Below are 22965 nucleotides of genomic sequence, written 5' to 3' on the forward strand. Positions count from 1 at the left end.
CTGTTCACACACACATTCACTCTACTTTCATTTGCCAAGCCCTAGTATTTCTAGACAGGAAGCTGCCAACTTTCATCTCTTCAAGCGTTTATCCCTGTCTCAAGACACCGTCAGTGGGAAAGGTACAGTACCTGAACTTTACCCATCTGCCAATGCAAATGCTTCAATGAACTTAAGGTTAGAGACACACCTTTACTTTTATCCACTCAGTCATCACTGATGCACACTGTACCCAGGTGCCAGATTTTTCATAAAGCTATCTAAGAGACTGTTCTCAGCACCAGTGTGGAAATCTTACTGAATTTTACCATTTGCTTCAATGTTAGACTAGAAAATACACACCAGAAGTGCCCCACACAAGTGACTCTTGGAGTCTGTTACAAAAGCATGTTGTAGAACTGCAAGCTTAAGACAACTAACCAGCAAAGTTACCAATATGAAACACTTACTTGAGCATACCACTGTGTTCAGCATGCCAAACCTGGATCCGTTCTTCCCACTGCTCTCTGGAGAGTTTATGCTGATCCATCACCCTAATACATGGCAAGAGATATCAGCAAGATTAGACTGTTAAGCTATATCCATTGATGCCTCTTTGCTATAGATCCACCCATGAAGTCTTACTGAAACTAAGAGAAAGAGCCTACCCAGCCCAAAGATGTACTCTGTGAAGCAGAGCCATTCAGAACAAACAAAAACCACCTTCATTCTCTGTGAAGCCTTTCTGATCACTGCCCAGAGACACGAGAGGAGTAATGCAGAACATTGAAAGTAGAATCACATGCATGCTGCAGACACCAGAGGGTTAAAGCAAAGCAAAAGTAGGTGTGGTGTTTAATTCTGGGAACAACACCGAGTGCCATCACGAGGTTATGACACTTCTGTGTGGGGATGGACCACCTATCTCGCCTCATTACACACTTTTCAGATATTAGACATTTTTGACTGTACATTTTGATTAAGAACATGAAGTTTGGGTTGCAGGGATAACGTTCAAAACTGATGCCTGCTCTTTCCTTCTTAAAGAGGAGACATGCACACTGTCATTTACCAGCACAGCAGCACTGTTGAGGAAAGAAAGATCAACTGTGTATTTCCTCTCCTAAACTCACCCAACTACCTTTCCCTAAGCAACCCCAAACAGACAGCATAAAAATGTACTCACTGTTAACGTTAATGGATAGAAATAAAAGGAGGATAAAAACCATGTACGTACAGCTCAAAAAAGTATGTTTTTACTGAAACTGTCTACATAACTAGAATGCAAACTCTTGACCTTTTTTATTATTATTAAAGGGAAACTGAGTCAACCAACTCCTTTACCTTTGGGGGATCAGACGCTCTGAATTGAGGTATCCAGGCTTGTGCACTTCTTTGTTGTAATCTCCAAACTTGGCCTGTACAGCATAAGAGCCAAGAAGAACTGCTGTTTCAGGAGGACAGTAGATCTCATCACTGAGGATCCCTTCCTTCACCTGCAGGAAGAAGAGCTTCTGCGTGATGTCCTGTATCAGCTCTTCAGACACATCTTCTGGGAAGAACTTGGCACGGAACTTGAACTGGAGGGGATTCTCCTTTCTGATTTCTTGAGCAGACACCTGAGGACAGAGGTGACACCACGACTAAGCAGGGTTGTAAACAAAAGAATAAACAGCTTCTACACAGAAAAAGGGATTTAGGGCATTTGCCTTAAAAGGCATCAGTTTTCAAAAATGTGTTTCTGCAGTAATCTGGGCCCATACGCTACAGTGAGAACTCTCAAGCACACACAGGAGCACTTTACTCTTCATTCATCTAGAGGCACAAAGATCCCCGCAGAGTTTGGGCTAAACACACTCCAGCACTACATTAATTACTTAAGAAGTCAGTCTCTAAAAAGGGAGGTACAGACATACTCCCTTCCATCTGTTTTCTTTCACTGAGACAGAGAGATATCACTTCAGAGTGAAACAGCTACCCTCTGCCCAGCGCACCTCCTGCTAGCTGTGCTAGTTGGCAAGAGATAAAGAAGGTGCAATGGCCTTCACACCCTGGGAAAAAGATTCCAAGGCTACACTCCACAGGCCTCCCACAGTTTTACATCAACCAAGTGTCTGACAGTTAATTGTTATCATTCCTTGATTCCAGCTGCTCACTTGTATGAGAAACCAGGGAAGATGCATTGTGTTTTCCAAATAAGCCAGAAAAATTCTGCTTGTATAGCAAACCTTACTGAAAAATGCAGGATTTGCAAAGTTGCAGCAGACGGCCAACCCATCTGGTATTGTATGTGTTTGACAGAACAGCCCCCTTACACTGAACAGGTAAGTCACTGGCTGCCCCATCAGGAAAAACAGTTCATACCCTCATAAGAATTGGAGGTTCATGAACAAGAGCACATCAGAGGTATCTGAGCTCCATGTTACAACTGCCCAGCCTTGAAGCAACCTACCTTTCTGATCTATGCAGCAACCAATCCTGCACAAGCAGAGATTAAAACTGTTATTAGTCATGATGTTCCCCCAGACACGGGAAGCTAGCTGTTTCTGCACAGTAAGGGACAGCATCAAGCTGCTGCTGCACATAGGACGAATACAATAAAGCTTTACACCACTCACACAGAGAGAAAAGAGAAAGCCTCCAGCATGCCACACCTCACACAAACAGTTCCCACAGAAGTCACGAAGTTCTCTTCAGAAATAATCCTTAAATTATGCATATTAAAGAACGACAAACAAGTGGAGGGTTCATGAAGTCACAGCCAATAACACATCAGGAATCATGTAAGCTTTAACCTTTATTCAGCAATTACCTTTTTATCTAGCTTCAGCCAAGTCTGGAATCCCTTGTTATCCACATACTGAAGACCAAAGTACCACACTTCTCGCAGACCTATTGTTTTAACCACCTATAACAGAAAAGTAAAGAAAAATTATTGCAGGGAGCAGTTCACCTGTACTTCTTTCCCAGATATCCTTGCAAGCCCCACACCCACTGAAGCTGCAGGCAACAGCCTAAACACACTCATCTTGCATCTCTTAATTTCGTCTCATCAACAAAAATACACTTAGAAGAAGATAGCAATGTCGTCAGCTATATTCATATATTGTACATACCAACCAGATAAAAGATCCAGAAACACCCTTGTTGACTGGATTGTACATTTACTGGTGAAAATAGCCCTGTTCAGACAAGTTCCTTTTCCTCGGTAGCTTAAAAGTCCCCAACCTCGCTTGTTATTATTCTTCAGTAGTTTGCTGCCAGCTCATCTGCCTGCAAAGCCATGCTCTAGGCAGATCTGTGATCTGGGAAGATCCACTACACACATCTGGATTATTTCCTTGATGTTATTTGCAAAGTAGCCCCTCACACAGTGATGTGGGCATCACCGTAGGGAGCTCAACTGCGTGGAAACAAGAGGGCTTTTTTGTTTTTAAAAAAAATACTTTGCAACTTCGGGAAGCAAGACAAACTCACAGATGTAGTTACATGGACTAAGATCTCAAACAAGGCTCTGTTTCACCCTCCCCGTGTGTAGTACTGCTGGAGACACTATAGCCAGAGAGCAGAATTACTGGAACAACGTTTGTGCTAACTGCACGCTCTTTGAGCACTGCAAACATTTTGTTCCACAGCTCAAGACAATGATTTGGGGATACTTAATTAGTTTTTGTTGTAGCTTCCGTTTATTTCGCTTACCAGTGAGCTACAAGCTGTAAGTTTGTACCCAAGGGCTACCTGGAACTGGTAAGATGCACCATGCTGGCTATCATTCTGAGAACTGCTGTTTATATATGCCATTTTTCAATTAACAGGTAACGTACAAGGTTTAGTGATATAAGCAGACCAAGAAAATTGAATAGACATTAAGATGAAAAACATCGCTAAGCAAATGCCCCTTTCAAAGGCTACAAAGGTTTGTGCCTACTAGCTGAGGAAATGGAGTACCTTCCTAGCTGAGCACTGGGCTGTTTTCAGCAGGCTATGATTTATACATTCTACTTTCTATAAGCAACTAGCTACAGTGAACTTGAGTTTGTGTAAAAAACAACAAAAAGAACCCCACAGATCTGTCAAAGAAAAAAAAAAAAAAGGAGCTGAGCTCTGAAAAAAAAAATCAACTTTTTTGACTGAAATTCCTTTCCCCTTCTTTCCTAAACTGGTTTGTTTCACCATAGAAGCACCAAATTTTCTGAAGGCAACATGCATTTTTTTTTAGAAGGATCAGAACCAGGCTTTACTCAACCTAGCAGAAATGCAAGGGTATGTTGAGTGCAGTGCAGCCCATTGCACAAAAATAGTGTTGCAACACGTTAAAATGAAGAGTTGCACAGATCAAGCAGGTATCAGGTCATTATCTCTGGCATCTCTTACAAAGAAAAAATACTCCTCTATAAACCAAGGGAGCTGGAAAGCTTACAGAAGTTATGACCCCTCAAGTTCTTCCTAAATCATAAAGGCAAGGAAACAAAAAGCATTACACTCAACTTCAATTTCATCACTTGGGGTCAAATACCAAGAACAAAGATGAGACTGTTTTAGCCTGTATTCTGGGAAACAGGTTTGTAAAGCTTCCTCCGTAGCTAAACAAACAAAAAACTAAGAACCAAAGCGTTTCTCAGATTCAAGATAACTGGGGGGAGGAGAGGAGGTTATCCACAAAAATGCACAGAGGAGTAAATCTTGAACCTGCCCATTCTGCCCAAACTGACAAAGAAAATCTCAAAATTGTGGCTGGAGTTTAAGGCACGTTCACTCAACAGAGACAGGCAAGTTCTCATTTAATGAAGCCTTTCAATTCTCAGTCATTTGATGCTCTCTTGATCAGATTATCTGCTCAAAAGGAATAGTGCAATTGCTTTAAGAAACTAAATTAGCTGATGGGCCATAGGAATTGGCATACTTGTGCTGCCACATAAGGCACTGGCTACCTCAGTACTCTTCTGAAACTGCTGGTAACACTCTCCTCTCCACTGGATTTTCTTCCCCTTGTTGCCAGAAAGGTGCAGGACTGCCAGGACCAGCCAAGGGGGTGTACTCGAGACAGCTCCAGAGACCACTCCATGGGTTCTCAGAGCACCTCAGATGTAGCTGTGGCTTGAGCAGAGGCTTCTCTATATTCAGAGGCTTCACTATTTTCCCATTCTGTTAAAAGGGAGTTATGATCTGCCTTACGTGCAGCATACATTTAAGACAGCAAAGCCAATAAAGTACCATGTGGTCTTTAAAAACAGCCTTTCTTCTTCAAGACCCTTTCCCCCCTCAGTGGTTCTGCAGTTCACGTTGGGCCAGTCCCCATTTCAGGGAAAACCTGTTGCCTCCATAGGCTTTATCTGGGTGTAAACTCCATCTCCAAGATCAGGGCCCAGTGAAAGACGTGCACAGCGGAAGGGAAGAGGAGCTTCAGCTGCTCAAGTTTGTGCTGCAGTTATACCAAAGTCTCCTCTTGATGTGCAGAAGAAGTACAACCCAACAAGGTACAGGCCACTGGTAACTTTCCAATCACACGTTTTAAATCCCAGCTACAGGATGAAAGGACCAAGTCTTCATGAGGTGATTTTCCATCCCAGAGCACACCAAGTACTACAGAAAGCACAACCTTCAGAAATTCAGAACTACCTAGACAGCAGACTAGAAATATCTTGGATCTGAAGAACCCTGCCTGTTTCCATCTTCTCAGGAGTTTGTACTTCTCTAGTATCTCTTCTGCCAGAGAAAATACCCTGACTCTTTACAGATAGAAACATAACAAATATGTGGGGCAAAAAATAACTTGTTGAATCTTTGTCATCAGGAATACAAGACATATTTATACTCTCTGGTCTAGGCATTGCTTTTAAACACCTAGCTTTTAGACACTTGGATTGTTGTACCCTCAGAGATGAGGGAGTCATGCTAACCCAAAATTGGGGGGAGGGGGGGAGAAGTTACCCATATACAATGGTAGTCAGCAGGCAACAGAAGGTCAAAAACTAAATGCTGGTTCCATAAAAACACACGTTTCAGATGCACTTCACCAAATTTCCAGTGAATACTTTAAGTTGATTACCACATCAGTGATAATGAAAAGGACTTACTTAGAACTAGTGCTAAACAAAGAACGTGTAGCACTCTATTGCATACTGCAAAGTTTCTCAATGATAATAATTTAGTTTCCTCCTTTCACTCCAAGAAATAAAATGACTTTTTTTTTTTTTGAGGGGCAGGGGAGGACTTCTTACCACAATCTGTACAATTGCCATAACACTTAAGTTCTAGCTAACTCATTGAAATGAGAAACTACCAAGAAAAACTTGGAAGGAATGAATGTTGTTTAGCCAGCTTCACCTACTTGAGTTAAAGCTCAACCACCCTTTGCTATCAAGGCTAGCAGGGGACGAGGGGAGAAGTGCAAAGTAATTGCTACAGTGCTTCATGAACAATATGCCTAAGTATTCACAAGTCTGCATAGATCAAATTAGCTTTCAGTTTCAGTAGCAATATTTAGAAGCAAGCCCTTCATTTTTTATTTTCTTTTTTTTTGAATACCAGATGTAGTTGATTTTTCCTCCTGAAATCCAGACCTTGTATCAGTTTTATAAGGGCAAGGTACATAGGATTAACGAAATTCCACAAAGTGCTCTTTGTTTAGTTTAGTTGTCTTTATCTGACCTTTGGTAGGTGCATCTCTAAACAGACCTGTATATTGTTAATGTAGTCACGGGACGAGTAACAGTAAGAGCGGGGAGTCCCTTGGAGGACTCAAATCCTCCACTTCCTTAGGAATCCCTGGAGGCAGACTGGACAAGCCTCTACTCTGTCCTGCTGCATACAGGCTTCTTGAAAGGTGCGATGCTATAGCTTCTGTATGGTGATCAACCTTCTATTTTTCTAATAGTGTGGCAAACTCAAACATCTGTGGCAAGTGGCAACCTCAAACTCAGCTTCTTAATGAATCCAGCTGCACCTTCACCAACTACCCAAAGACCTGATTCTGAAGAGTTTTATGTACTGGGACAACACTTGAACTTGAAAATTTAAGTAATGAATAAAAGCTAAGCTGTATTTCAAAGCAAGAAGTACATTTTTACATACTACCTATGCTGTCCAGATCTAGACACCTAGACTTGTCTAGATGCCTTATGAGACTTCATCACCCAACACTGATAGGAAGACAGGTTTCACTGGAACTTAACTTATCTGCAAGAATCTTCACTTATTTCTTTCACTGTGATGGAGTTTAGAGAACTTAGGACCAGGCCCCTTTGATCAGGAGGTAGAGAAAGGTAGGTTTGGAATTCAGTCTTAAAAAAACATTATACTCTCCAATATACTCTGAATTGAAGCAAAAAGAGCCCACACCAACACTGTACTGACCTGGTCAAACAGCTGTTTGCCTGTAGTGTTCGGCTGGATGGCAAACTCCAACTCCGCATCCACAGTAACAACTCGAACATTGATCTAGGGAGAAAAACAAAAAGCATTGTTTTAGGTACACTGAAAGCTATTTCTCAATGTTAACACAGTACTTTGCGTAAAATACAGTCTCCATGCTGTGAGGTACTTAACCCTTATGATATACACACTTAAGATTAGATTTTTGTTATCGCACAAACCTGCATTAGATTTTTGTTATCACATCAGCAAACTTAATTGGGACACTGACTTAGCTGTCTTATCCAAATTGCTCTGCAGGTTTTCCTATTCAATGCAGAATTGGATTTGTCTTTTTAGGTTAAATGAGGGGGCATCTTAGAGTTGGCTGTCTCCAGGCCTAAAACCCCTTGGACTAAGGGTTTCTGCAAGCACACGGCATAGCTGCCTGCAGGCCAACCCTTAGATTACAGAAGGCCCTAATGACTAAATTAAATTTGAGACTTATAATTTAACTGTCATTATATTAGAGCTGGAATTAATCTGGGGTTTTAAAGGCAAAAGGCTACAGATTATTCTTATGAAGCAATCAGCATTTAACCTGAAAAGCATTCATTCTTCCTGTCATAAAAATCTACTCGAAGTAGCAGCAGTTATGGGTACTGACTGATACTATAGGGCATGGATTCACTTACAGCTAATGCTGTTAGGGAAGAAGCACCTTGGCCAGACTTGTTGCAATGACAGAAGAGTGCAAGACCGAGGTCAGCATTGTATGCAGAAGACAAGAGGGTATAACTAATGACCAGAAAAAGTCTATTAGCAGTTAATCAAGAGACCAAAGAAACAACCAAGCTTGCAGGGAACAGCACAATGACCAGCAAGGTAGTGACAAATCAAGGGAGGACAGTATGCTTAAGGCTTTCTTCCTGCACCTTAGGAATCGAAGGTTTCCCAAACAGTGTAACCAGTGTAGCAAGGGAAGGGAAGTTCAGATACCAAATTCTCAAGAGCGGTAAGACTGCAATTTGAAGATGTGACCTTAAAAAGCTCCTGTTGCTTAATCCCTCTCAGCAATAAATCCCTAATCATATTCTAATCCCTTCCTACCCCCCTCAAGAAAACATATGCTCATAATCCGCTGTTTTGTGTGGTGCAAGTTATTTGTACTCCTGGCTACACCACCACAGTAGGTATAAAACGAGTATCACCTTACAAATTAAAGGAATTGAAAGGACGTGCTTCTCAAACCTTACCACAAAAGGTTTGGGCTGGTGGCTGAGCACTGAACTCTAATCAGAACCTGGATGCTCATCTTTTACATTATTTCCTTAACTTTATTAGTTAAAGAAAAAAAAAAAAAAAAAAAAAAAGTATTAAGAAAGATACTCCCTATTCTAAAGGAATACCCTATATTACTTCAACTCTAAAAGATCCTTCTGGATACAGTCCCCTTCTTAAAAGATCAGCTACACAGTGAGCTAGTTAGTGCTTAGACCATCCACCTGCTACATCTTTCAAAGATGTTTTTAGCATTAAGACCAAAAAGGGAAGTCATCCTCTTTATACTTCAATTGTGTAGTCATAAGCATGGAGAACATAACTGCTTGGTCATCGAAGAGCTCCCAAAGACACTTGGGGAATGTGGTAAAGGTTAAAGGTTAACTTCTGTGCTCTCCAAAGGGCTGAATGACCAGCAGGATACGGAGGCATTCCCTGGTGTGCCGTCAGACAAGCCCTGAGCCACACAAGAGGCAGACTGAGACAGGATATCTAGCAGCTGTCATTTCCATGAGTAGATGGCTTCTTGGAAAAATCCTTTGAGCCTCCTCCTTCCTGCCATATTACATCCTCTTGCTTCTCATCTCCAAGCCTGAGCCTGGATTTCGAGAAGAACATAATGGTTTTAGCAGTATTTCTAAGTGTATGTCCTACAACCACTTCACACGAGCTTTTAGCACAGAGAAGCTAGTAATGAAGCAGGCAACCAGAGCTTAATTCACTCAAAACCCTGGTTTGGGCACTCTAAAAAAAACTTCTACGTCTGTCAGGCAAAGACGAGATCAATGTGGCATACAGCACAGACTGTAAGAAACCCCCCATGGCACCAAGACGATTAAATCAAAGCCCAATGTGAAAAATAATTCAAGATATTTGCAGGGAGGGAATGACTCAGACTAATTCCTATCAGCAACAAAAACAGCAAGACAGTTAAGAAAACTTTGACAAGTGAAACTCTACTTATCTCCATGTAGGCAAGGCAGGCCATTTTTTAAGATCCCTACCAGGTCCCAGCAGTATCCCCGGACAAAAATTTAAGCAAGCAGTTTTTAATTGTTTCAAAACAGTGAGAGGGGAGAGATGGCAAAAAGGAGTGCATGACTTCCGCATGAAGTAAGTTTTAAATGCACATAAGTGGCTAGAAATCCTAGGCAGAAAGATATAGCTTCCCAATCCACAGGCTCATGCCGTAAAACTTTGATTACACTTCTATGCCCAAGACTAACACTTAAATCAAAAACAGGGCCTTAGAGGACTGGTGTGTTCTGAAACATTACAGAACACAAGGCTTTCATCTTCCTTTGTCCTAGGATGCATAAAATTACTAAGAAATTCGATCCAGAGGGGGTAAAAATAAACAAACATGCAGTTGAAAACACAATGACATTTGCATTAAAAGGAAAATAAGCTCCGTGAGTCATAAAGACAACAGAAACTGAAGAGTTTATTCCACAGAATTACTGAATGCTAATTCCACGAATTCAGGCTCTTCAGGACAGACCGTTGTCTGCATTTCCAACTGGGACAGGGAAGTGCAAGTAAAATTAAAGATGGACTGGAGAGACCTTTAAAATAAACTTTATATAATCTTAAAGCAATGGAGAGTTCCTGTACTAGAAGGCGCAGTAGTTAGAATGGGATCTCCCTTTCTCCAGCAGTGCCCTCGAGTCTTACTTTTTGTTTTGTTTTCTGCCCCTTGAGACATCTTCTCTAACACTAAATCGGGAAATCACTCTGTGGGGCACTGCAGCCTTTTGGAGACAGCACCATTCAGTATTTAACTTGGACAATGAAAAGTGCCATCTGAAAAACAGATTCAGAAAACTTTCTCTTTAAGGAGGCAATGTGTTGCCTACCAGCTAAGTTGCAGTATCTCTGTGCAAGACCTAAGACCTAGAAAACAACCCAAGACAACATTGCCTCACTCCCTCTCTCTCCTAAATGAGGAAATCCCAGGTGTGCTGGGTGCTGTATACGCACAGGTAACTTTTTGACTAAAGCTTGACTCTTGGCTGAAACCAGAGACGGATTCAGGACCAACAAGCTGGTATCAAGAAGGTATCTCTGGAGTTGACCATCTATCTCCTGACGTTGAACTGCTCTATTGTAAAACATCCCACGCTGAAGGGGAAAAGGAGGGTGGAATGAGGGCGTGGGTGGGTGGGGAGAACACCGCATGTACCCCATACGCAGCAAGCCACTGTGGATATTTTACATACTGATGCTTGAAAGAAACCCAATTGCACAAGTTCACAGGTCACTGAAGTGTTTTATTATACAAGTGAAGTTTTGCAAGTCATTTTAAATACTATACAACTTATTTCCATAAGATAAAGGGCAGTAAATACCAACCTTTACGCATATACATAGAGAAACCAGTACTTTGTGTGTTCCATGTTGTCATTACGCAGCTCTAAACACCCCTGATAGTGCTCAGGAATGCTTTCTTCCTCTTTTCAAGGAGAGGTAAGGACCAGAATTTCTTAAATAGCAGGTTTGCAGGTACAAATGCTAGTGAAGTACCTCTCCAAGTGGTGGCATCTAGCACTCTGTAGTGGAGAAACCTAGCTAGGATGCCTTCTTTCTTCAGTCACTGGGAAATCCAGGTAAGCAGCTAGTACACATAAGCAGACCCAGCACAGAGGGGACAAGGGGCTGTTGAAGTGCTGTGAAAAATGTGTCTGCGGGCCTATCAAGGCTTCTTGAACGCACCCGAAGTGTCTGTATAGCACATGGGCGTGCTTGTGCTGAAGAAATACAGCTGTCTTAACAAGAAATAATTGAAAACAGTAGTAGCAGGAATCAGACCAAGTCAGCCTGGCTTGCATCCTCACTTCTGCAGGTTTGTAAGCTATTTCTGCTCCTCCACCACACACACAACTCCTATTGTACTCGTAATAAATAACAGGCAGGCTTTTTGCCCCGAGTTGCAGAGCGCCCGCATGGATGGAGTAATTACATTTCAGCCGTAGCAACCAGACCTGTTTGTAGATGTTTATACCGATTAGGCATCTGGTAACAGGAGAAGCAATTTCACATAGCAGCATCGGGAAGGGCACTGAAACTGCTCCCTGTGCCTCTGCCTTCCACGTATTAGCAGCGTTCATTGATTCCAGGCCCACCCAGAATGAGGGAACATCGCCAGCCCTGCTCGATGACAGCTACTGTGCTGCTAACTGATAGAGTAACTACAGCTCCTGCAGCTCAAATGTAATTTGGAAAAAAAAATCAGCTTTGTTTAGGTAAAAAATAAAAAAATAAAAATAGATGTTCCAGAGCTCAGACCCAACCTGCTAATACCTCAGTGTCTCCGCTCCTCTGTCCTCCACAAGTCACTGAAGTCAACAGCTGGTGGTTCAGGGACTGCAGAAGGGCAAGGAGAGCTCCGGGTGACAATGTTGTATCAAGCCAGCAGTCAGCTCTCCCTGCTGCAGGTTGCCAAAGCATGACTCCCAGCCTGACCGGCCTCAGCACCTTCATCTTGCTGGGACACGGATTAGGGACGTGCACTCTGACCTTGTCATGGCTGGCCAACGTCTTGGAAGTGGGACATGTGTGGGCTGGAGAGCAGTGAGTAAGAAAATGTGGTTAACTACTCTCACAGTCCCTGAAGATGGAGCACACTCACAAGTCTGCACAGAGCAGCCAGTGGAAAACTAAACCTGTTTAGGAGGCCAGGGCTAGAATTCAAAGATTTTGCGAAGTCTGAGAAATAGATGCAAATGCTACATGTGGGAAGGTGAGAATGGACAAGAAATAGACAAGGAGACGAACAAATTACAGGCTTTCAAACAATGGGCTGTTTGCCCCAAACCAGCAGGACTGTAGACAAGGATGTGGTCTGTTATTAATCCCCCCAAGAACAGCGCATTTCCTGGTGTGATGCTATTGCAGAGAAAGAAAAATTGCATTCTTGAGGGTATTTGTCACCGGAAGCATTGCTGAAGATGACTACTCTGCTCTGCTTGCCTGGTGACTTGCCAGCTGGAACACTGTCATCCACATTTGAATGCCTCTTTAGGAAGGAAACAAGTTAATCAAGGAAAGTCTGCACTGAACCATAGGTCACTTTTTTTTCCTAACCTATGAAAACTGGATTTGGCTTGCTAGCATCTCACTGATCCCTCTTAAAGGGAAGCCATCTGAGGCATGAAGCATTTGTGGAGGACAGCAATTTTTAAACCCAAAAGCAGACCAACAAAAAAAAAAAAAAAAAAAAAAACTCGAGCAGTTTGGTGACAGGAGGGGAAACATCCTCACCAGCTCACACAGCACGAGCAGGGAACAGCCTCACCGGCACCCACCTGAGTGCCAAGGTAAGCTCACTGCGCCGATTCAAGCGGCCCAGCTTCTCAGCACGCCGCATTAAATCAAAGAGACCTGACTGAACCAAGGGCCATGCTCCATTTCAGGTCTCATTGTGTTAAATGCTGCTTCCTCATGGCACATAAATGGGAACATTAAGTCACGTTCCCCAGGAATTCCTCCGAGTTTATGGAGCAGGGTTAGATACCGCTGCATTTGCGGCAGGTAAGATTAGAGTTGAACAGGCTGGTCTTTGTTCTTCAAAAACCCGCTCACCTTCCCATGGAGCAAGAGCTATACCAGCTAGACTTAACTTCAGTTTCTTAGGTTTACTTAGGGCAACGGGAGTCCAGGTACTTGCTGCTCGCATGTAAGGTGAAAAAGCCTTTTAACAGCTTACGTGGATGTTCTTCTGAGGACAGAAAAAGTACTTTGATGGGAAGCCAAGAATAGTTTTGACGTGAAGTTGGAAAGCTAAAGACTCTCCTGGATGAAGGCTGGGGGGTTGTACACATGGGCAGGAAAACCCTGAATACCCAGATCTAGGGAGTCACCTAGAAATTCCAGTTTTAGCAGAGCAGGCTGAATCTTCAGGACAAAATCTACTCCCCCAGCATACACGCATTACAAGAAAGCCAATTTATTGAGTTTGATTTTGCTGTCAGGTCACTTGACTCTTCTTTGTGAGATAGCGTGAAGCTTTCCATACAATCAAACATGAAAATAATCATAGAATGTGATTTCAAACATAATTAGTTGAGATATGCAGAAGATGAAACGTCACACTAAATTACACGCCTATTTCAGTTTCCTTAACCAAGCCCTGGTATATCTTATATTAGCAAACAATAAAACCGAGTAGCAGGCATCTGTGTGAAAAGCTGAGTGGCAGTCATGGCTGCATTTTGGTTCTTAATCTAAGGTCAAGCAGAAACACCCTGCATGCCACAAGATCATGGACGCTTCATGCAGGTGTGGGAACTGTGCATAGCCCTACATCTCCTCTCTGGGCACCCTTGCTCCCAGAGGAGTCCAGCTCAGCTGCAGGCATCCAACAGTGCCTGTTCACGTAACATTTGCTCCTCAGTGGAACTGCAAAGCCAAACGAGTGCTCTTTCCAGGAAGAAAATAATAATAATAATAATAATAATAATAAAAATCTTCCCTCACTAACCTAAGTTTCCCCAACTCTTTCCTAACATACAAACTGCATCATTCTGTCTCCAGTTATAAAGAACTTTAAAAATTGAGACAGTAGTTTTTAAAATTTATTAATTTTTTAAATCTAAGATTACCTAGGGGCATCCCTATGCCCTAACATGACATGAAGGAACATAATTTAACCCTGAAATGCCCCTAGATATTACCCTTAAGTAACCCCCTTTCAATTAGAGAGATGAGATGTTTTCCACAAAAAAAAAAAAAAACACAACACTTGATCTTACTTTCTCTGAGGGCAGCAGGGATGGTTTATTCTCAACACAGACCAAGTTAGGAACTAGTTTGAAGGCTTAAGGCGTTCTGTGGAAAAGAAGCGACACTTGAAGCCTCCTTGATGCTGTGCAATAGGAATATCTGCACACAAGCAACAGATCTCTTTAAAGAACAAGCACACGGCCAGCGACAGCAGACTCGTCACGGCCCTGCTGCTTGGACGAGCCGTCTGCCCCCAGTGAGCGTCAGGACGGGTTTAAGAACACAGACTGCAGCAACAACAGGTCCTTTGTACCTAAAGGATAAAGACAGAGCGAGGCTGGAGGCCGCTGGATCAAACTCCTCCACACACAGACTATTTTGTCATGACAACCATCACATCCAATTAAACATAGTGAAGTTGCAAGCTCAGGCTTTACACATGAAGTTTCAAGAAAACCCCACAACCCATCCTCAAATAAGCCTCATCTTGCAGAGTCAGAATTCAGTAGGAACCAGACCATTTTTGTGGTCTTCCATCAGAAATAGTAGCATGAGGCCAAGTGCAGATATCGATGTTCAAGCTCTTACTTCAAAAGACTATGAAACTAAAATAAAAGTTAACTTAACATCTCTAATGCTTATGTCAGTCAGCTACACAACATGATCCTTCCACAATCCCCACAAGAGAAAAGCAAAATATTTGAGTATCTCATCATCTCGATCCAGAACAAAAACAACTCTTCCTATCTACATTGTTTCCAAGTGAAAACACCGAGCAGGCAGGCACTGATTTACACAGCAGCTGAATTTCACTGCACCAACTAGCAACAAACAGGAGCAGGGGCTGCAGGAATTAATTACCTAAACAAAAGCTGCAAGTGCCTCGGAGCTTTCCATGAATACAAGCACTAATATTGGCACCTTTTATTCCAGTGCTTATGCAGAAGCATAGCTTCTAGAGAGCAGTATGCACAAATAAAGGAAAACAAAGAATAATTCTCAAGGGTCAAAAACCTGGCAGATACTCACCTCGAGACTGCCACAACACAACCTGCCAGCACTCAACACTTTTGAGTAGACGCTGTATGAGCAGTACTAGCACAAGATAGGATTGTTCTTCTGCGGTAGGACAGCACATCAGAGTGCAGCAGAACAGGCTGTGTGACCACAAGGAGAGGCTGTCTTATTCTCTCAAGATTATGCTCTGAGAGTCTGAGGAGACCAAGATCTGACTCTCAGAGAAAAGTTTTCAACAGCTGCACTCTTCCCAGATGTAGACATCACAAGAGGCACAACTATTTTGCACCAGACATGAACTGGAAGAAGTTTACATAGAACAACTAACTCCTATGCAAGGATCAACCAAGTGCATCAGGACCTCTCAGTTTGGAAGGAAGTTAACCCAGCCTAGGACGTAAGAGCACAAAGTCATGACAGACATGGGCAGAGTGGACAAGGACCAAGTGCTCACTGCTTGTAAGAACAGAAAAAACTGGGTGCATCAAAGCCAGTCAGTTCTGAGCAAGAGAAATCAGCTCCTCAAACAGTGCTGCAGCAAGGAGTTTTGTAGATAACTTCTCAAACATCGTGAAGGTTATCTAGGACAGCCTCACGGATGCTGGAGTTCACATGTTTTCAAGGGGAGACCGGACAAGTTCACAGAAATCCATTCAGTAACTCATTATATACGAGCTTTCAGCCTCCAACACCCCAGCAGCTCAGAGGAGAGCAATGGTGCGTATCTTTCAAACACTCTTCCTCAGGCATCAGCTTTTGGCCAGCAACAGAGGCGCAGTGTTAGGCTGCAGGGGCTTTCCACCTGACCCGGTGAGGCCAGCCACATTCTTATAGAAGTCAAAGTGCAGGAAGAAAACCAACTGCGTTTGCTGAAGGAGAAATAGCAGCGCAACATGTCACACCAGCCCAGGCGATGATGCGTGTTCATCTGTCATTCCAGTTATGAATCCATTTGTCAGAGGGATTTATTGCTTTGATACCTCACCCCTCTGCTTTACCTGCTCTGTAATCAAGTTCTTTCACTTTATCTCGTGGACTTCGGCGGAACACATCACATGGCACTCACAAAATTTACGAGTGGGATTATATGATGCGATGGCCTACGATGGCCTGACAGCCTGATAGACGCCCAGCTCGCTGCAGCGCTTACACTTCCCAGCCAGGTACTTTAAACAGTATGCAACAGGTACTGTTTGCTCCCAGATAAAGGTAGGCCACTGCAAGTCCTGGAATGTCAGCTAATCACAAACTGGTTGCTCTTGCAACATTATAGGTAACACAGAAAAAGTTGGAAAGATTGGTGAAATCTAACTCCTAAAAATGCTTATGGGCTTCTGAGATGAAACTTCGCAGGCCCTTCACTACTGAAAGGTGCATCAGTTTTGAAGGGGAAAGCTATTTTCCCCGATGCTGAGATCGCTATATATCAATTATGCAAACCCACCTGCCAATTTATACCACATACTTTGTGGATCAGGAACACTGTATAATCACTTCTCTCTAGAAAGGCAAAAAGCTAAGCCAGCTAAGCTTTCATGATTAAAGTGCATTCAGCAAGATGTTAAAGAATAACTTGAGCTCCCACAAAGAACTCCAAGTGGCTGCAGTACAGACTGTGAAGTCCTCTGCTGGCCCAGTCGGGCTAGATAGCAGCACCCAGTACAGGCTTGAGATTCTTCAGTCCCTACATCTTCAGCGTAGGCAGCCCATAGATCTGCTCTGTGTGTCTGCTGGTCTCCTGGCAGAGTTGAGCAGCTCTGTTCTGCCCAAGATTCATCAACTGGATGTCCACACACATCCCATGCTGAGGTTAGGGCTGCCACAGTGAACGGGGACATTGCCATGATATAAATCAAGAGAGGATGAGACTGCATTAGTGACGTCTCCCAGTTTTATACCATAGCTAGAGCACTTGCTCATGGAAGTTGGAGGGAGAATCAACTGCACCGTATCTTCTTGTAGGGCAATTCCATGGTGACATCCCAAAGCTAGCAGAAGGCTACGGAACTTGTGGAAGTGCCCCAAATGCAAGTAACTGGTATTAAGCAACTGCTCATCCTCCTCACTCAGAAGGAAAGTCCAGGATTTTAATTCTGACTCAGGATTTTTATTTTAATTGACAGCTGACAGAGTTGGGTGCTCATTAGTCCCAGTTGAGCACATGCTACTCGTGCTCTCTCAAAGATGAAAGCAGATGATACTTTCCATTGTGAAGCAGGGACTAGAAGGAGAAACAAAATCTGGATCTGAACAAGTGAGCAATGTGGAGGCAGTATCATTAGCTGTTACACCAAGCTAAGCCGTCTTTTTAGGCTCACGCAGTAACAGTTTTCTCCCCCTCCTAGAAGGAAGGAGCACTGCTCGGTAAAATCCTGAGACCTCAGCTGCTTCAGCAGAGATGTATTTCTCAGCTCACAGACTAAACATTACCTAATGCTGAAACCAGGTTTCAAAAACAAGAACACAGCCCAGCCAAGATATATTACTTAACAGTGTGCAGTGTGGTTCAGTGATCTCAGGCAGCACTGCCTTCCTTCAAGGTCAATTGAGTGATTATGGGATTTACAGGGCGCATAAAGCTCTTTGGACACAGAGTGCCAAGCAAGAATGACACTGATGCAGGAGTCTTTGATGGTCATCAAGAAGATTTATTCTCAAGAAGTCCTGGTTTATCACTGTGGGTTTTTTTCTTTATTTTTGTGTGTGTGTGTGGACAGAGGAAGATGTTCATGTGGGCAGAAGAAGAAGAATAGGAAAGCTCGTCTCCCCCCTCTGCCCTTTAAGAAGGCTAAGAAATTTGTTAAGTACTGGCTGACTTTAACAGTTAACACTCTGATTTCTCTGCAGCACCTAGAGAACAAACTGACCTCAGAAATGCTTATTCAGCTCATACAGTAATTTGGGTTTTCGGCACAGTTGTGAGCTCTTCCTCCTACAACTTCAGCTGTCTGTGAACTACTCCCTACTTTTACTATTAATAGAATCCTTCACCTTCCTTTTGCAGCCATGGCTGGGACTTTGCACATGTGGAAAGTATAAACTTCTTTACACCTTGCACTAGATTATACACCTCCTGGTACCGAGTACCCTAAATGCCATATCACCTGATGTATTCCAATTTGTGCTTACAAGGAAAGGCAAAAATCTTATTACCGACTGAATGTAAAGCTATCCATAAGCCAAGAGTATTTTAATTATGAGAAAATATGGTTATGATTTTTTTTCAGTACAATTATAGCAATCTGGTGTGAAGAATTTGAAGATAAGAACATATGTGCAGTTAGAAGATACACAGTCAAGGACAGATTGGGAAGATCTGTGAAATACCAATAATTACTATTACTTGTATTTTAAGTGAATTCCTATCGTTACTCTCATCTCTTGACAAACTTCTTGAATTGCAATGCCAGAAGGTGCTCACGGACAGCAAAAGGCTTGGAGAAAGACCTGCATGCGGTCTCCACGTTCATTTTCAGAAGGCATGTATATTCAACAGCAAACAGGTACGGAGGACTCGTCTAACCACTTAATACCAAGCACACACTAGCACATTAATAACACAGGACTAGGAAAAACCTTTTGAGTCATCGGTTCCAGTTCCGCACTCCTACACGCAGCAGCATTAAAACACATCCTTGTCAGACTTTATCTGTAAGGGCGTTAAGTCTTGGAGAAGTCTCCTAGTAAGACCAAGGCAGAGGGGAGGGGGACGACAGGGGAAGGAAAAGCAACCAAAAACTTAACTGGTCTAATGTGTAAGTCTCCTTAGCCACAAGTCTTGCTTAAAGCAGTTCTTCCTTCTCTTTGGCATTTAAAACCTTTATTTTAAAGGTGAGAGAGCAGGTAACTTAATTCTACCAGGCTAAACTAGCCCAGCATCCTTTTTGTGAGGAGGCTTTCTGCCTCCAGTCATCCCCAAAGCCTTTTGTAGGTTCTGCTTCGGATTTGTGTTTTCTGGGCAAGGATGAAAATGGTTAACTTATCTTCTATGAAAGCTGTCACTAGCACCTTCTATCAATGCTTTCCATTAGAGAAACCCTACAGATTATAGGTCAATGGACAAGACAGCCATTCTATCAATGACCTTTTAGCCCATATGGAGAGGGACCTCCTTCTTCTTCCACCCCTCCAAGTTTAACCATTGAAATGTGACTTTTATTACCTTAAAGCCTTTACACCCCTTTACATGGTAGCCCTCTGCACCACTACCACGGCACTGACAGATTTCATTAAGTATGCTTGGCTTTCTGAGCACAGGCTGCTAGGAAACATATGAGAAAAGGGTACCTCTCAGTATTATTCACCTGTATGCTCTTTAGCACCAGAAGCTGTGGGATTGCATTCACTGCTGTCCTCTCTGTAGTGTTATACACATGCACACAAATTTTTTGTGTGGCACTACACTAAATGTTCTGCTGCAAGGCTGGCTTCATTTCTTGTAAAGCATTTTTTCTTAAGGGATTTTATAAGAAAAAAATCCACCTTCAAAAACAGTAACAGAGAATGCCGATAGGTCAGATCAAATTAACAGGTCTATAGAACAGAGATCACATTTCCTTCTCCTGTAAGTAACGTTCAATAGTCCACAGCCCTGCAATTCTATTTATTAGATTGGTTTGGTTTGTTAAAGGAACGCAATTCAGCTAAAACACCATCTATATAATGAGTGAAACAGAAATGAACTAGAATCATATTGGTATAGGAAAAATGCAGCGAGCACACAGGCACTCTAGTAATGAACAGATGTGAGGCTGATCAAGTAAGTTTATTGAGCATTTCACTTGTTTTCAGATAAAGCAAGATTTGGACAAGATGACATCTCTTGCGCTTTTGTATGTAATAATCCACCATTTGCAAAACCTAATGAACTACGGTACAAATTAGATGGAAATTAAGCTTCTGAACTGCTGATGAACTCCCAGTTAAAAACCCTTATGAACTGGGAACAAGAAGTTATACATATATAGCTTACCTCAGAGATCTTGTTACGTAACTGCTACACATAGCAGAATGTCTGTGTTAAATTATACACTAACACTTGCTTTTATTATAAAAAAAAGTTACTTTAGAATTATTTTCTGGAAGGTTTCTCAGATTTATTTTGAGTGCTGTAGACATGCATCAGATCCGAGTAATTACGGCTAAACACTACCACAGAATCCGGAATATATTTGTTTTATAGCACTTCACTATGGTACACTATTAAAATACCAAATCACTAATGTTCTAGTGTTAGTGGACTTAATAGTTTACTGTGAAAGACTGAATTCCAATCATGATCTCTAAGTTCCCTGGTGCACAATTTGTTAAAATAAAAGATTTATACAGAGGTTTACCTTCGTTTTCTTAGGGGTAGGGAGAAGATGATTGACAAAACTTTGCTTCTTGCTTAGAAATAAAGATTTTAAGATGACAACTGATGACCAGCTTGTCAAACTGTACCCATATCAACATGGGATCTGCCAAACAACATTGTATTTACCTATGCCAAGCCGACAAGACGCATGCAAACAGCTTTAGGTAGCAAGTATTTAGTACTCATATATTCGACCTATCAGAAACTAAAACTGCCTCCCTGCGTTTCCAGAATTCATACTGTCATTCCTCACACCTGCCACAGGCCATTATCGTGCTCTCTCTAAGCACAATTTTGCCTTTGGAGGATATTTAGGATCTTTACATCCTTTCCACTGCACCCTTCAAAATGATAGGAATCCTTTTAGCTGTATTAAGAGTAAATGAGGTGTATTGGAAGGTCACAAAGTCACTGTCTCAGTCTGAAGCAGTCAAATTAAATTGTTGTATTAAAATAGTCATGGCAAAATTCCCCCGTTTCCAGTATGGTGGCAGTTAGCCCCACTAAACAGAGGATTAAATGCAGATTGCAAAAAAAACGCTTACACTATACAAACTATTGACAAAGAGTCTTCTCCATGAATTCCAGCCAGTGGGTTACATCTCAGAAATCATCTGAGTACAGCTGTCCTTCCCAGTGGAAGGGGGGATTACGCTATTCATCTTTGTTATTCACTGGTGAGTCAGCCAACAAACAAACAAAAAACATCATCTGTGAAGGAATAAGCACATACCCAGGCCAGACAAAATGGGCTTTTAAAAACAAACAAACAAACAAACAAAAAAAAAGATTAAACATTTCTTCCACACTTATCCATGGTTTCCCATACAACTTTGTCCTAAACTAAGTTGTGCTTTTCAAGAAAGCACCCTGGAATTAGCTAACGACTAATAGTATACTAAGAGAGATTATCCACACACGAACACAGAATTTAGCATCCATGGTTTGTAAGTTACATATTTTCTCCCCCACCTGCAGAAGGGCCCTTGCAACATATGCTTTTATATGCCGTAATACGTCATCTCCAATTGTCTAAATACATCCAGGGAGACTGAAGATTTAGCATTTCTTAAAAAGACTGGGTGCTTTTTTTTTTTTTTTTGGAAGTTTACAGGAACTTCAGTGGAAGATAATTTAGGCTCCTCTGTTTTGAAAAAAAAAAAAGTTAAACCAAGTTTAATGCTATGGTGGTAGGACGCCCATTGCTTATGACCATAAAGATAAGCTTGCTTACTGCCATTCCACAGGGCGTAGCGAATAATCACGTTACTCCTTTACTGCACTGCATTTTACGAGGCACTGCCTCTGTTGCAAACAGAGGCCAACAACAACCTGACCAGACCATGGTCTCCGGGGTTCAGCAGTGCGTCTGCCCCAGCAAAAACCCAAAGCCTTGCATGAGGAGGCAGCGAGCTCTGCAGAAGTTGCTGCTTCTAACTGGCAGAGCGTGGCAGGCTTTAAAAACAAAGGAAAAAAAAAGAAGAAAAAACACTAGCAAACCTCTGGGAGGAAGAAGCTTTAAAAAAAAAAGGAATAATTAAAAAAATAAATTTGAAGATAGATAAGTTTGGTTAATTAAGAAAAAGTTACTTATTTTTGCCTTTATTTATTTATTTATTTTAATACTGGCTAGCAGAGGCTGCCTGGCAGCAGACCCACCAGCAGCACCGCGGCAGGAGGCATCAGTGCCCTGGAATTTCGCTTTCAGCCGCGAGGATGCAGCGCTTCCCCTATACAAACGCATCCGACACCAAACGGGCTCCGGGGCAGCTTTTCGCCATCCCGGACAGGCGGAGAAACCCCAAACCTCTCCGTCTGAGAGCCCCTGGCGGGGGCTGCACACCCCGGGGAGGGCGGCGGGGAAGGGCTCCGCGTCGCCCCGAGGGCAGCCCCCCCCGGCTCCCCGTGAAGCCGCCGCGCTGCTCCTCGCTGCCTGAGGCTTACCGGCTTGGGCATTTTCAGCGCTCTCGGTGCTTCCCCGGCTCGAGAAGGACACGCTCATGCAGCGGCAGCCGCCTCGCCCCGGCCGAACACCCCGTGAGGAGGAGGAGGAGGAGGAGGAGGAAGGAGGAGCCGCTCCCGGCCACGGCGGCAGCGCAGCCCGCGAGTGCGGCGCCGGCCGCCCGGCGGCGGTTAAGTACGCAGGTGGGGCCGCGCCGGTGACTCACCACCGCCGGCCATTACCCGCCGCTCCCCCTGCGCCCCACGGCGGGCAAGGGGGGAGAAGAACCCGGCTCCTCCAGGGGATCCCGGCTCCT

The 22965-nt window shown here is 43.0% G+C and overlaps 1 protein-coding gene across 2 annotated transcripts in view; it reads right to left on the reverse strand.

Annotated features, from left to right (window-relative positions):
- EZR (ezrin) overlaps positions 1-22762 on the reverse strand; it is a 35382-nt gene extending 12620 nt beyond the window's left edge. Inside the window, exons 1-5 of one of the 2 annotated variants that reach the window (XM_032185466.1) lie at positions 22652-22762; positions 7336-7419; positions 2792-2887; positions 1324-1598; positions 450-533 (exon numbers count right to left, since the gene is read on the reverse strand). In XM_032185466.1, the coding sequence (XP_032041357.1) occupies positions 450-533; positions 1324-1598; positions 2792-2887; positions 7336-7419; positions 22652-22663 (551 nt within the window). In that variant the 5' untranslated portion in view covers positions 22664-22762. Of the gene's footprint in view, positions 1-449; positions 534-1323; positions 1599-2791; positions 2888-7335; positions 7420-22651 lie in introns of those variants that run through there. The other variant, XM_032185467.1, reaches the window with a different exon arrangement.
- Between the last annotated feature and the right edge of the window lie 203 nt (positions 22763-22965).

Source organism: Aythya fuligula, chromosome 3 (assembly GCF_009819795.1).
Source record: "Aythya fuligula isolate bAytFul2 chromosome 3, bAytFul2.pri, whole genome shotgun sequence".
Taxonomy (NCBI): domain Eukaryota; kingdom Metazoa; phylum Chordata; class Aves; order Anseriformes; family Anatidae; genus Aythya; species Aythya fuligula.